Source organism: Amphiprion ocellaris, chromosome 17 (assembly GCF_022539595.1).
Source record: "Amphiprion ocellaris isolate individual 3 ecotype Okinawa chromosome 17, ASM2253959v1, whole genome shotgun sequence".
NCBI lineage: Eukaryota > Metazoa > Chordata > Actinopteri > Pomacentridae > Amphiprion > Amphiprion ocellaris.
Window position 1 is genome coordinate 20,134,291 of NC_072782.1, and position 13,060 is coordinate 20,147,350.

At 39.4% G+C, this 13,060-nt stretch overlaps 1 protein-coding gene across 3 annotated transcripts in view; it reads right to left on the reverse strand.

The window, feature by feature from the left end:
- LOC111565803 (membrane-associated phosphatidylinositol transfer protein 2) overlaps nt 1-13,060 on the reverse strand; it is a 189,019-nt gene that overhangs the window by 33,257 nt on the left and 142,702 nt on the right. For all 3 annotated transcript variants that reach the window (XM_055019434.1, XM_035946332.2, XM_023266050.3), the window contains exons 7-8: nt 11,186-11,518; nt 10,709-10,804 (exon numbers count right to left, since the gene is read on the reverse strand). In XM_055019434.1, the coding sequence (XP_054875409.1) occupies nt 10,709-10,804; nt 11,186-11,518 (429 nt within the window). The remainder of the gene's footprint in view (nt 1-10,708; nt 10,805-11,185; nt 11,519-13,060) is intronic.

Genomic DNA, 13,060 nt, shown 5'->3' on the forward strand with positions numbered 1-13,060 from the left:
AAGATAATAATAAAAGCCTTAACTTTTCCTCACAAAATTGAGGATAATAGAATTAGCAATAGTCACAAGGACCTTTTTAGTTTTGTACTGCCTACATTACTTCATTGCTGTCTTTTAATGCTCATAGAACACGTTAAAATGACTGGATTACTCTGCAGGTGTTGGCAAGCTGGTATTCCAAGTTGCACCTACAACTTGGAATAACATGCAGAACAATCTAAAGCTTGATTCATTTTTATATGATTATTTATTTATTTTTTATAGTGTTATTATTGTACTAAGTTGGCTTTTTAATGTTTGTATTGCCATTTTTTATTTAAGTGTCAAGTGAATGCTACCTGCTGAGCAAGGCACACCTAGCCTTAGCTAAAACTCAAGCTATATTTGCTCAGCTATATTGTAAAGTGAGGCCTCCAATTCAATGCAGCTCTGAGTGTAAATAAAGTTTAAATGAATAGGGTGTTACACCAGCTTTCCTTTGTGGTCTTTATCGAAGTAGAGACAAGAAGAATATCTTTGACTTGTATTTTGTTTTTGGTCACTGTCTGCACTAAAATCTCCTCATTATTTAATTTCTTCCACCTTTGTACTGTCTACCAGCAGCAGAATATCTTGCAGCAGAATCTTCTCTCCATTTTTTAGCCAATTTCCTAATTTAATAATAAATTAATAAATTTATTTATAAAGTGCTTTCAGTTAAAGTGTTGTACACAAAAATAAAAACAGTAAAAACAGATAAAATAGTCAAAACAGATAAAAACAATAGAAACAAAACAATAAAAAAAGAAATCAGTAAAATAAACAGTTTAAGATTCATATGTAAAAGAAAACAAGCGGGTCTTCAGCTTAGTTTTAAATACATTAATGGACGATGCCTGCCTGATTTCAGCAGGCAGACTGTTCCATAATGTTGTTGCCCGGAAAGAAAAAGCCTGTTCCCCAACCATCTTTTTACGGTACAATAACCAGCTCCTAACAGCGGAGAGACAGGCCTGAAGTTTATCAATATCAGAATCACTTTGAAGGACCAAGGGTATGTATAGCTGTAGATCATCTGCATAACAATGAAAAGAGATCCCAAAGGAATGCAAAAATTGACCCAAAGGTGTCAGATAGAGAGAAACCAACAGTGGACCCAGTACAGACCCCTGCGGTACCCCATGCCTAACAGCACAGGACTCAGAGAACACGTTGAAGAAAACACTTCGAGATCTCTCTGACAGGTAAGACCTCAACCATTTGAGCACCTGACCTGAGATGCCAAAATAATTCTCAAGTCTGTCCATTAAGATAGTGATCCACAGTATCAAAAGCAGAACTGAGATCCAGCAACAACAGAACAGATGATGCTTTTGAGTCAAGAGCGAGTAGCAAATCATTCACCACTTTAGTCAGTGCTGTTTCTGTAGAGTGATTTGCCCTAAAAGCTGACTGAAGAGGCTCAAAAAGATTATTTAATGACAAATGTTTCAAAAGCTGATTTGAAACCACTTTCTCAAAGACTTTTGACAAGAAGGACAGGTTTGAGACAGGCCTATAATTAGTAAGGGAGTCAGCATCCAGGCCAGGTTTCTTCAACAAGGGTTTAACAATGGCAGATTTAAAACAAGCTGGGAAAACTCCAGTGGAAAGTGATATATTCAAGATATATAACACGTAAGGGCCTAATTGGACTAAAGCTCTTTAATAACCCATGCTGGCAGAGGATCAAGAGAGCAGGTTGTACACCTAACCGCCATGACAACCTTGGTGAGACTTTCTAAAGAAACAGGCTCAAATTTCAAGAAACCTACACCACCATAGACAGGAAAAGTAACGAAACCCTCTACTTTGTCAGTTACAGACTGAGGAATTTTAGTTCTGATATCCTCGACCTTGTCATTAAAATACAACAGAAAGTCATGTGCAGACAGATCAGAGCTGGTGGTAACTTGGTGGTGTTGGGTGAGTTTGGAAACTGTGTCAGATAACAGTCTAGAATTATGCTTGTTATCCATAATTAAGCTGGAATAATATGCGGCCTTTGCAGCAGACACCTTAGACTGATAAGTAGTCAGACTGTCCTTCCATGCCTGATAGAAAACCCTCAGCCTGGAGTGATGCCACTGACGTTCAAGTTTTCTGCAACTCTTTCTCAAGATCAGTAAGTCTTCATTTAACCAGGGAATATGGCTCTTATTTGGATGCTTTCGAGTCTTTTCCGGAGCCACTGAATCCTTACACTTAAGTGCAATGTTAAAGCTTTCAGTGGGACAACCCACCAGTGAAGCCTGCAGAAAGACCAGATCAACCACATCAGGCAGTCTTAAGTTAAAATCATGTAAGGCACTGGGGCTGATATATTGAGACAACCTTGTTGTTTTTGTCTCTGTACCCAAAACAGATGAACTGGGAATTCCAATATCAAATAAAATCAGAGAATGATCTAAAACTGGCAACACACAGGTTTCATTCACTGAAACAGACAGTCCAAAACCAAGCACTAGATCCATAGTATGTCCATGCTGATGTGTTGGACCAGACACAAACTGTGTCAGATTAAAAGACTCAATAATGTTTAGAAAGTCTTTGACCAATGGCTTATCATCGCAACAAATGTGAATATTAAATCATCAATTAAAATCTTCTCATACTGCGGACAGAAAGAAGTTTAAAAAGTCTGCAAATTCAGAGATAAAATTCTCATGATATTTGGGTGGATGATAAATCACAGCAATTAAAACAATAGAGGGTCTGTTTATGGTAAAAAGCTGTAGTTCAAAGCTTGAGAAAGCACGAACGCTCCAAATCTGTGTACACCTAAGTTGGTCCTTAAAAACGGAGGCCACCCCTCCTCCCTGTCATTCTGGGAGAGCTAAAGAACCCACAGTCATGGGGACAGAGTTCCAGCAGGGGGGTCAGTTCACCTTCAAGCAACCACGTCTGTCAAGAACATCACAATCCAGCTTATGGGAGTCACAGAAGTCATGGAGGACAAAAGACAGTGACCGGGCGTTAAGAATTGCCATTTGGACTTTTTCCCGTTTATCAGCCGGCTGAGATGTGATGTCTGGATGAAGGAGGTTGTCCGAGATGATACCACACCCCCGCCCCACCTTCTCTGTGTCCAGCGGGGCGGGATCAGCTGATCGAGAGACTCAGAGGCCGGGTAAACAGGAAGTATCCGCCGCTGCCGGTGTTCCAGTTTAACTGGTGATCAGGTTAACTGGCGATAGTTGCCGTCTCCAGATGTTTTGTCCGCAGATTCGTCACTATCAGACCTGGATTTACGTGAAATAAAGATACCAGATAAAGAACACCTCACCGAAAAACGTCGGCATCACTACTTAACAAAGTCTATATCCATGTAAATATCATCTACAGACAGTAAAAAGAAACGTGCGGGCCGAAATAAAAAACACGTATTTTTCAAGTACGGTGAGAGGATTTGAAACCACGTAATCCAGCAATAAAATTACGAGACCACCGTTTTACTCATTGTGCTACCAATCAGCTCGACAAGCATTCCGCTTCATCCATATAGATCAGTGTTTCTCAACTGGTGGGTCGCGACCCGAAAGTGGGTCGCAGACCCGTTTTCAGTGGGTCGCGGGCCTTTGGGGAAAAAATGCGAAGAAAAAATTAATTGAGTGTCATTCATACTCCTGAACAGTGGATGGCGATAATGCTCTGTGATGCGAGTTGACACCCGCCATTTCACACCATAGAAAAAGACCTGCGAAGTATGTTTACATACATTGAGCATGGCGAAACGCAGATACAACGAAGAATATATGAGATATGGTTTTTCTTATCTTGAAGACAAAGGAGGACAAAAACCTCAGTGTGTTTTGTGCAGCGAGATGCTAGCACATGAAAGCATGAAGCCTTCAAAACTGAAGCGGCATTTTGAAACAAAACACCACTCTCTTAAAGTTAAACCTGTTGAGTACTTCAGAAGACGACTTCAAGACCTGAGGACATCACAAAAATGTCTTACTTCTTCGTGCTCGAAGCAAGAACAGGCACTGCGTGCATCTTACCAGGTGGCACATCATATTGCAAAGTTAAAAAAGCCCCACACCATTGCAGAGGACCTCATCCTACCTGCAGCTATGGACATGGTCAGGGAGGTTTTGGATCAATCCGCAGCTGATAAACTCAAAACTATACCTCTGTCAAATGACACAATAAGTAGGCGAATTGAAGACATGTCGGAGGACATCAAACTACAGACCACAGCTCGCATTAAGACAAGTGGTCATTTTGCTTTACAAATGGATGAATCTACTGACATCACAAACAAAGCAGTTTTACTTGTTTACGTGAGACATGTGTGGGACGGGGACTTACATGAACAATTTCTCTGCGTAAGAGAGCTCGTTACTACTACGACTGCAGAAGACATTTTCGGCTCCGTGGACTTGTATTTGAGTTCAGTGGGCCTAAGCTGGGACATGTGCGTCGGTATCACAACTGATGGCGCAGCCTCCATGACAGGAAAAAACTCGGGGGTCGTGAGGAGAATACTTGAGAAAGCTCCGAGTGCAACATGGAACCATTGTTTTTTGCATCGGGAGGCGCTAGCAGCAAAGGATATGGTACCCGTGCTTCACGGAACATTAAATGATGTCGTCAAAGTGGTAAATTACATTAAACGGAGTACAAAGAACACACAATGTTTTCAAAAACTGTGCCAAGAACTTGGTAGTGAGCATGTACAAGTGTTGTATCATGCCGAGGTGCGCTGGCTTTCGAGGGGAAAGGTATTGTCCCGTTTTTACGAACTACGAGCTGAAATCGCAGCCTTTCTTGCTCAGAACAATTCGCCTCTTGCAGACCTGTTCAGTGACAGCATGTGGGTCGCACACGTTGCTTATCTCGCTGATGTGTTTGAACAGTTAAATGCGTTAAATGTGTCTGTACAGGGGAGAGGGCACAACATTTTTGAACAATATGACAAATTCGAAGCTTTCAAAAAAAAGATCTCCTTATGGGCAAGTCATGTTTCAAAAAACCGGCTCGACATGTTCCCCAATGCCTGTCATGAGGGACAGCAACTGGACACGGGAGGAAAAAATGTAATGAGCAAAACAATCACGACACATCTGAATAAACTTCTGGAGCGGTTTAATCACTACTTTCCCGAGAAACGGAGGGATGACTGGATACGCGACCCCTTCGGAACTGACTTGGAAAGCGTCACGTTGCCAAGCAACGAAGAGAGTCAGCTGGTGGAGCTGTCATGTGACCGCACACTGAAAAAGAAATTCATGGAGGTAAGCCTCTCCCATTTCTGGTGCAGCATTGTGATGAGCGAGTATCCTTCCCTGGCCACTCGATCAGTTAAGATCCTCTTGCCATTCAGCACTACCTATCTCTGTGAGTGTGGCTTCTCAGCTCTGGTTCAGCTGAAGACAAAGCACAGAAACAGACTGGACATTGAGCATGACCTCAGAGTTGCTTTGTCGACTATAACTCCAGACTTTGAGACTCTTGTCAAGAGCAAAAAACATGCCCAATTCTCCCATTAATTCCTCCAAACTCAGGTCTGTGGCATCAGTGTTACACCTAAGGTGGAAATAAGTGCTGCTTAATTTTCTTCAAAGCACAATGTTTTTCAGTATTTATCTATTGATAAGCTAATCAGAAGAAAAATTCATTCTGTGTACTTGAATCATTTTTGAATTGCACTTTTTATTAATTTATTTTGAGTTTGTGGATAAAAATTGCTATTGAGGAAATGGATTTTTTTTCCCATAGTACAGTGTTGATTGTGTAGGTTCAGAGAGTGAGGATCCTCTGTTAAAACTACATAATTTGAGTTGTTTTTATATATATATATATATATATATATATATATATATATATAAAAATAATTTTTTTCTCAGTAGTTGCACTTTTCTTTCATGTATTTTGCATGAATACCCCAACTGAGTCTGTTAAAAATGATTGTTACTGAAATGGTCTGATTGGTTATTCAGGTAAAACTATATATTTTGAGTTCTTTTTGAAACTGCTGCTCGGTGGTTGCACTTTTTTTATTTCACATTTGTGCATAAAAGCACTGTTTAGTCTTAAAAATGGCTGTTACTGAAATGTTCTGATTTTTATGTCACTTGATAATTAATGCTTGAATAAGTGACTGGATAGTTTTAATAGGAAATTGTTTTATATTCTGTAAGTGGATACTCAGCGAAAGCTAAATATTTGAGTTCTTTTTGAAACTGCTGCTTTTTTATTTCATGTTTGTGCATGTGAAGTCTGTGGAAAAAAGCTTATGTTACTGAAGTGAAGCATTTTGGATTTAATTAAAATGCAGCTAATTGAGCATTAAAGGGAATATTTCCCTCTCTATTGTCACCACTTGAAGCCATTTTGGTTTTGCTGGTCGTTTTGGTTCAATAAACATGTTTTATTTTGTGTTGGCATTCTGTAACATTCTATTCTACTATCTCTGATTCAAACTGCACGATTATCTCATCCAATAAATTTGAGAAGTTGAAAATTTTCCTTGATTTGGGTCACGGCTTGTCATGACTGGTTTTGATGGGTCCTCGAGCCAGACCAGTTGAGAACCACTGATATAGATCACTGTCATTCTGTCAGGTGTTAAACACCTGGTGATTGTTCAGGAATCACGTCCATGTCAACTGGGGATAGTCACAACTTAACAGGCTGCCTGGTTAACAACGAGTCAGAAAACTATTTATTGTCTCACCAAGAAAACCCACAACATGAAAGCACGTCCACTGCTGTGTTGTGTGTTAGTTTGTGTTCAGTGGAACAGATCCAGAGCAGAACTTCAGGTTTAACTCAGGTTTGTTCTCAGAAACACTCAACCCTCAGCAGCCTCCCATCAGAACAACACGCAGCACATTAGCTTGATTTGCTAAAATACATCGGAACAAACTGAGACCACGTTGTCAAAACTAGTCACTCAGAAAACAATAAAAACTCGTTCAGTCATCCACATCCTAACCGTCATTCAGAGCACTTTAACCGCTGACAATATATATATATATATTATATATATATATATATATATATATATATATATATATATATATATATATATATATATATATATAATATATATATATATATATATATATATATATATATATATATATATTTTAAAACGAAGTAAAGGGATTCGATCTGGTCAAAACAAACAATGGTTTATTCGCTCTACACAGTGAGCCATGAGCACTTAGTGGATGTATTGAAGTAGACTACAGTCACATATGAACATTACAGCTACAGATATTCCTGTTGGACGCTGAAGATATTGTGCTTCCATATTTGCATATTTAGCCTACATATACTCTAAGGTAGATTAGGAACATGTCATTAAATGAAATACTGTCAATCACCACAATTCACTCTAGTCTTCCTCTGTGACATCTTTAAAAGTGTCTTATGCCATTTCTAAACCAGCCAGGGTGTTTTGGAAAACACAAATCACACAAATATATTGTTTGTTTTGACCAGATCGACCAGATGTGTTAAGTTGTGACTATCTCCAGTTGACATGGGCGTGATTCCTGAACAATCACCAGGTGTTAAACACCTGACAGAAAGACAGTGATCCATATGGATGAAGCAGAATGCTTGTCGAGCTGATCGGTAGCACAATGAGTAAAATGGTGGTCTCGTAATTTTATCGCTGGATTACGTGGTTTCGAATCCTCTCACCGTACCTGAAAAACATGTTTTTTTATTTCGGCCCGCACATTTCTTTTTACAAACAAAGTCTACTTAAAGTCAATATCCATGTAAATATCATCTACAGACAGATGATATTTACATGGATATAGACTTTGTTAAGTAGTGATGCCGAAGTTTTTCGGTGAGGTCTTCTTTATCTGGTATCTTTATTTCACGTAAATCCAGATCTGATCGTGACGAATCTGCGGACGAAACACCTGGAGACGGCAACTATCACCAGTTAACCTGATCACCAGTTAAACTAGAACACCGGTACACCAAGTCTCGGTGTTTGTAGCAGACACCAGATACAAAATCACAGTTCATTATCCAAAGCCAGCTTCTTTCTCTCGCACGCTCACCCGAGCGTGTACCGCGGGCACGTCCGCGACTCCTGTGGATCCTCCTTTGTGGCTGAAACACCGGCTCACGACGAAGCAATTCCTCTGGTACCGAAGCCAGGAACAGCAGAAGGCTTGAGGTCTGTCTTCCATAACCAGCAGAAGAAAACTTCCAGGCTAAGTCACGGATGTCAAAAAGCGCTTGCTGCTCGTACACCAGTAAAGAGTGTGTATTTTCCACAAGCAGAGACACCACCAGGAACACAATAAACAAAACATACAACTGTGAGGAGAAAAACACAGGTACGGCGTGCCATTGACACCCGGTGCCATCTGCACCTCCACAGTTCTCCACAATTTGATATCCCAGTTTATATATTTGTTTTCTTTCAAACGCAGTAATGTTGTCAATAAGTTGTGGACATTTAGGATTTAACGCAAACAAAATTCTGGTAGAGTATCTACAACTGAATAAGGATCTTTTCATGTACAATACTGCAGATGTAGTCCATCTAAAACTTGTTCTTTCTCTGAACATACCGTAATTTCTGGACTATTGAGTGCACCTGAATATAAGCCACACCCACTAAATTAAAAAAGAAAACAAGTTTTGTACATATATAAGCCGCACCTGACTATAAGCCGCAGGTGTCCACGTTGTAATATGAGATATTTGCACAGAAAGTTTTTTTTTAACTTTTATTAAATAAACGCCTCCCCGGCTGTAACACGGCAGTAACACAGCAGTAAAACGCACTGAGTCAGTTCATGCTGCTGACCCCAACGTCTCACCATAGATTCATTGATGCCAAGCTAACATGCAGCAGCTCTATTTCCTTATTCGACAGGCAGTTCGATCGCCTTTAACTTAAAAGCTCCATCTTATGAATTTCTTCATGTGTTTTCCATGATGAGGGTGTGTGCACGTAGCTCAAAATGACCGATCTGAAGAATTTAGCAAGTGTGTTTGATTGAATTCGAACAATTTCATTGGTCACTGTAACCTGTTCGGAAATTGTATTGGTCTGATGTGACGAGGCTAAATGTATCGGCGGCATGAAGCTTGCTGTAAAAATCTATACATTAGCTGCATCGCTGTATAAGCTGCAGGATTCAAAGTGTGAGAAAAAAGTAGCGGCTTATAGTCCGGAAAGTACGGGTACATGGATTCAGTCAGGCGATCAGATTAAGTCTCGTTATTCACACTGTGCAGTTGATAGTTTTCTCCTGTCAGTCTTATAAGTTTGACAAACACGAGCTCTGAAACAAAATCTAAGAAGTTCAGTTTGAATAACAGATTTGCATTTTAAAGACTTCTCAGATGTCAAGATGCTGTGCTCTGAAAGACAGGATTTCATAACAAGCTTATTTGATTGGCAGCATTTTGCCAGATGATGTTTTGCAGTCCTGCAAAAATTGAACCAGGTCCAGCTTTCTGACAGCTATTTGAAAAAGCAACATTTTAAAATCTAAAATAACAACCCACAATACTCCCATACAAAGGCAGACATCAGCAACTGAAGAAAAGTTTAGGGGTTATATTAGCTGTAAAATAATAATTTAACGACTTGTAAAGATGAATATTCCTGAGAAAGAAATATTCAGCCTAAAATTGGACACTTTAGGCAAATTAGGTTTGAACAATCTAAAAGATATCCAAGCAAGGATACAGTCAGGTCCACAAATATTTGGACATTGACACAATTTTCAGCATTTCGGCTCTGTACACCACCACAATGGATTTCAAATGAAACAATGAAGCTGTGCTTCAAGTGCAGATTTCCATCTTTAATTTGCGGGTATTTACATCCAAACCAGGTGAACGGTTTAAGAATTACAACACATTTTAGATCTGTCCTCCACCTTTTTAAGGGACCAAAAGTTACTGGACAAACTAACATAATCAGAAATCAAACTGTAACTTTTAATATTTGGTTGTAAATCCTTCCATCCATCTTGATTGTTTAATTTCAAATCCATCGTGGTGGAGCCCAAATGCTGAAAATTGTGTCAATATCCAAATATTTATGGACCTGACTGTAGTTAACTTTCAGAAGGACTCTATATTTATCTCTATTTACCTCTCTATTGTGGTAACAATGAACTACAGCTTTGTTTAAGTAGCATAAATAATTGAAATGATGGAGCATTAAAGTTTTGTTCAGGATGGCAAAAGACTGGAATTGGTTTTAAATAAAGTGATCTGTGCTTGCACTCACAGTATCCTTAATTTGCTTTTCCTAGAATAATGATACACAATTTTCTTATACATGACACATTGCTGAAACAAATACTGCTAAAATTTTTAAGTCACTTTTAACCAAACTTTAACTGTGTTTGGCTTTGTAGGCCAAAGCTGCTCCTTTACCCCCTCTACCATTCTCTATTTGATATTTCAGCATTTAAATATACAAACTAATATAATTTAACAACAGGTATAAATTAAAAGAACAAAACACAATTATGGAGGGAACCTCGAGGTGTTTCACAGCTGCTATTGATCATCCCAATTACAAGTACAAGATATACAGTACGATAATCATTCAAGATGTTTGCATGCGGTAAAACCCGAAGAAAGCCGGAGACACTGTTGAAGCATCATGTAAAGCTCAGCCCATATTTAAAACACAGAATGAACTGGCTTCAGTTGTTAATGTGCTGTCAGATGACGTTTTTACCATGAGCATCAAAGAACTCATCATCTGTGCTGTCCTCAGAGTCCCGGGCGATGCTCTGCATCCTCCATTCTGAAATACTCTGGTGGGATGGACTACCTATAACAACACAAAACACAAGAGGTCAGCAAGTATCCCCTATTGTTACTGTATATATAAAGAAAACAAAATTGGCATCTGATAAAGTTGACTGATCAAATTAATATAATGGCTATCGGTTATCTTTTGGGGGTGTACTTTTTGTCATGTTGCTCATTTAAAATGTCCAGTTTGGCTAAATTAATTTGGATTGTGTTTTGTGTTTCTTAAACACCTGGGGGAGTAAAATAAAAAGCTGTAAATATGAGAACACTGAACTCTGCCAGTTCTCAAGCCCTGCTCACGTCAATCTTTGCAGTTGGCTTCAAAATATAAATACAGACAGCATGGGTGTAAAACATAATGATTAATCTCAGTATTAGGTAAAAGAACCTTGGTCACCTCCTCTCTTTGATGACCTGTTGGAGGATCTGGAGGATGTCGACCACTGCTTGGTGAGCTCCCCTCGTGTCTCCAGTGAATCTCCAAGTTTCCCTCCAGCTCCCTCTGCAGCTGACTCTTCTGCCTCTGCTCCCTGCTCCTGGTCCTGGCTGACTGAGGAGCCATTGGTCTCCATTCCCCCCTCCTCGTTGAGGCTGTACTGGGCCATCTTCTTGGCTAAAGCCAGCTGAGTTTCCAACTCCAGCTGCCTGATGTCCTCGATGGTGAGGCCATACCACTCGTCCTGCCAGCACCACGCCTGTCGGTGAGCTCGAACCATCACTTTGCGCAAGCCTGCAGGGATGCAATCAAGGATTTAGTGGCATATAAGTTCATTTTAGTGGGAACAAATCCTACTTCTGTAACATAAATCAGCAAGTGGATAAACTTAAGGTAAAAATATACGGTACTGTTTTCACAGCTTAGATGATGAATACCAGGGTTTGGTTACTTAAATAACAGATTTGAATGAAAATTACATTACAAATGAACACAATTAAACTTTAATCCAAAAATCTAAATATGCTGGGAAATAGCTACTCGGCTATATTGGGAGATTATAAAGGCATTTTCAGGTTTATCCCTCCAATTTGCTTGAATTTTTGAATTGTTATTCTATCTTTTCAACATTATTTGTTCCCATTTTTTGAGACTATTCCCAATTTTTCATGGACTATCTCTGGCTTTACATATTTATTTCAAATTTTTCTGGATTGCTCTCGATTTTTATAATTATTACCTCCTACTCCTGAAGGAAATATGTAGCTTGTTAACTGTTAAATGTTTCACTATTTTTGCCGGTCTGTCTCTGTGTCTAATTGCTGTCTGCTGCTGAGCAAGTAGTGTACACACAGTTACTATGTGATGGAAAATAAAGCAGAACAGTGAAGTTGTTGGTCGGGCAGCTAAACAACAAGCTCAAACTCCTATAAAGCAATTTATTGCCACTTATATGATTAAAAAGGAGAGAGGGTCTCCAGGTAGGTATTTTCAGAGTGGCACAAGGTATGAAGGTGTCCCCGTTAAAGAACACGGCAGCCAGACTTTCCAGGTTAACGTTTATTGCTGTGGCAGATAACTCTGTGCTGCACTGTAGATAACTGTGGCTAGCTGTGGTTCTGAAACATCACAAACAGGAATACTGAATCAGTAACACATTACCATAAATGTAACCACAATAATAATACTATGAAACAGTAACACAAATGCACATAAACACAATAACGAAGGGCAAAATATTATGCATGTCTCAGCATTTCAATCTCATGACAGTAGCAACGTAACCAAACCCGCGCGGACAGACAACGTGGTGGACTAATCGCTAAGCTAAAGTCCCTCAGGTAAAGCGTCTCTAAACGATCAACAAGTAACACTAAACGGTACATAATCATGCTGTACTGGTGGAACACATGACCACTCACCTTCACCATTTACACACAGCAGGTTAAGGAAGAAAAAATGCAACATGCATCCACTTCAAACATGTGCACAGGAGAAAACTAGTGAACAACTGTGCCGCTATGTAGAAACTACGGCACACAGGAGGTGTGTTCAAGTACATTATGTAAAAAACACAAACATCTGATTAGCTCAACAAGGGAGGAAATACAACTATAACACAACCCATACAACATCATGATCAAAATATGAGGGCTTTCTAACAATGATTATATCTGCTATAAAAGAAAGTTATACAAACTTCCAAATATAAACTAAAAATGCCTGCCCTGTAAATGTAACTGCCTGACCTGTCAGAGGAGATTCAAATTTAATCAGTGCTCTTCTCTTGGTGACCTAAGCAAGCACTAGCTGGTTATAAAACCCTAAAAGCATAAT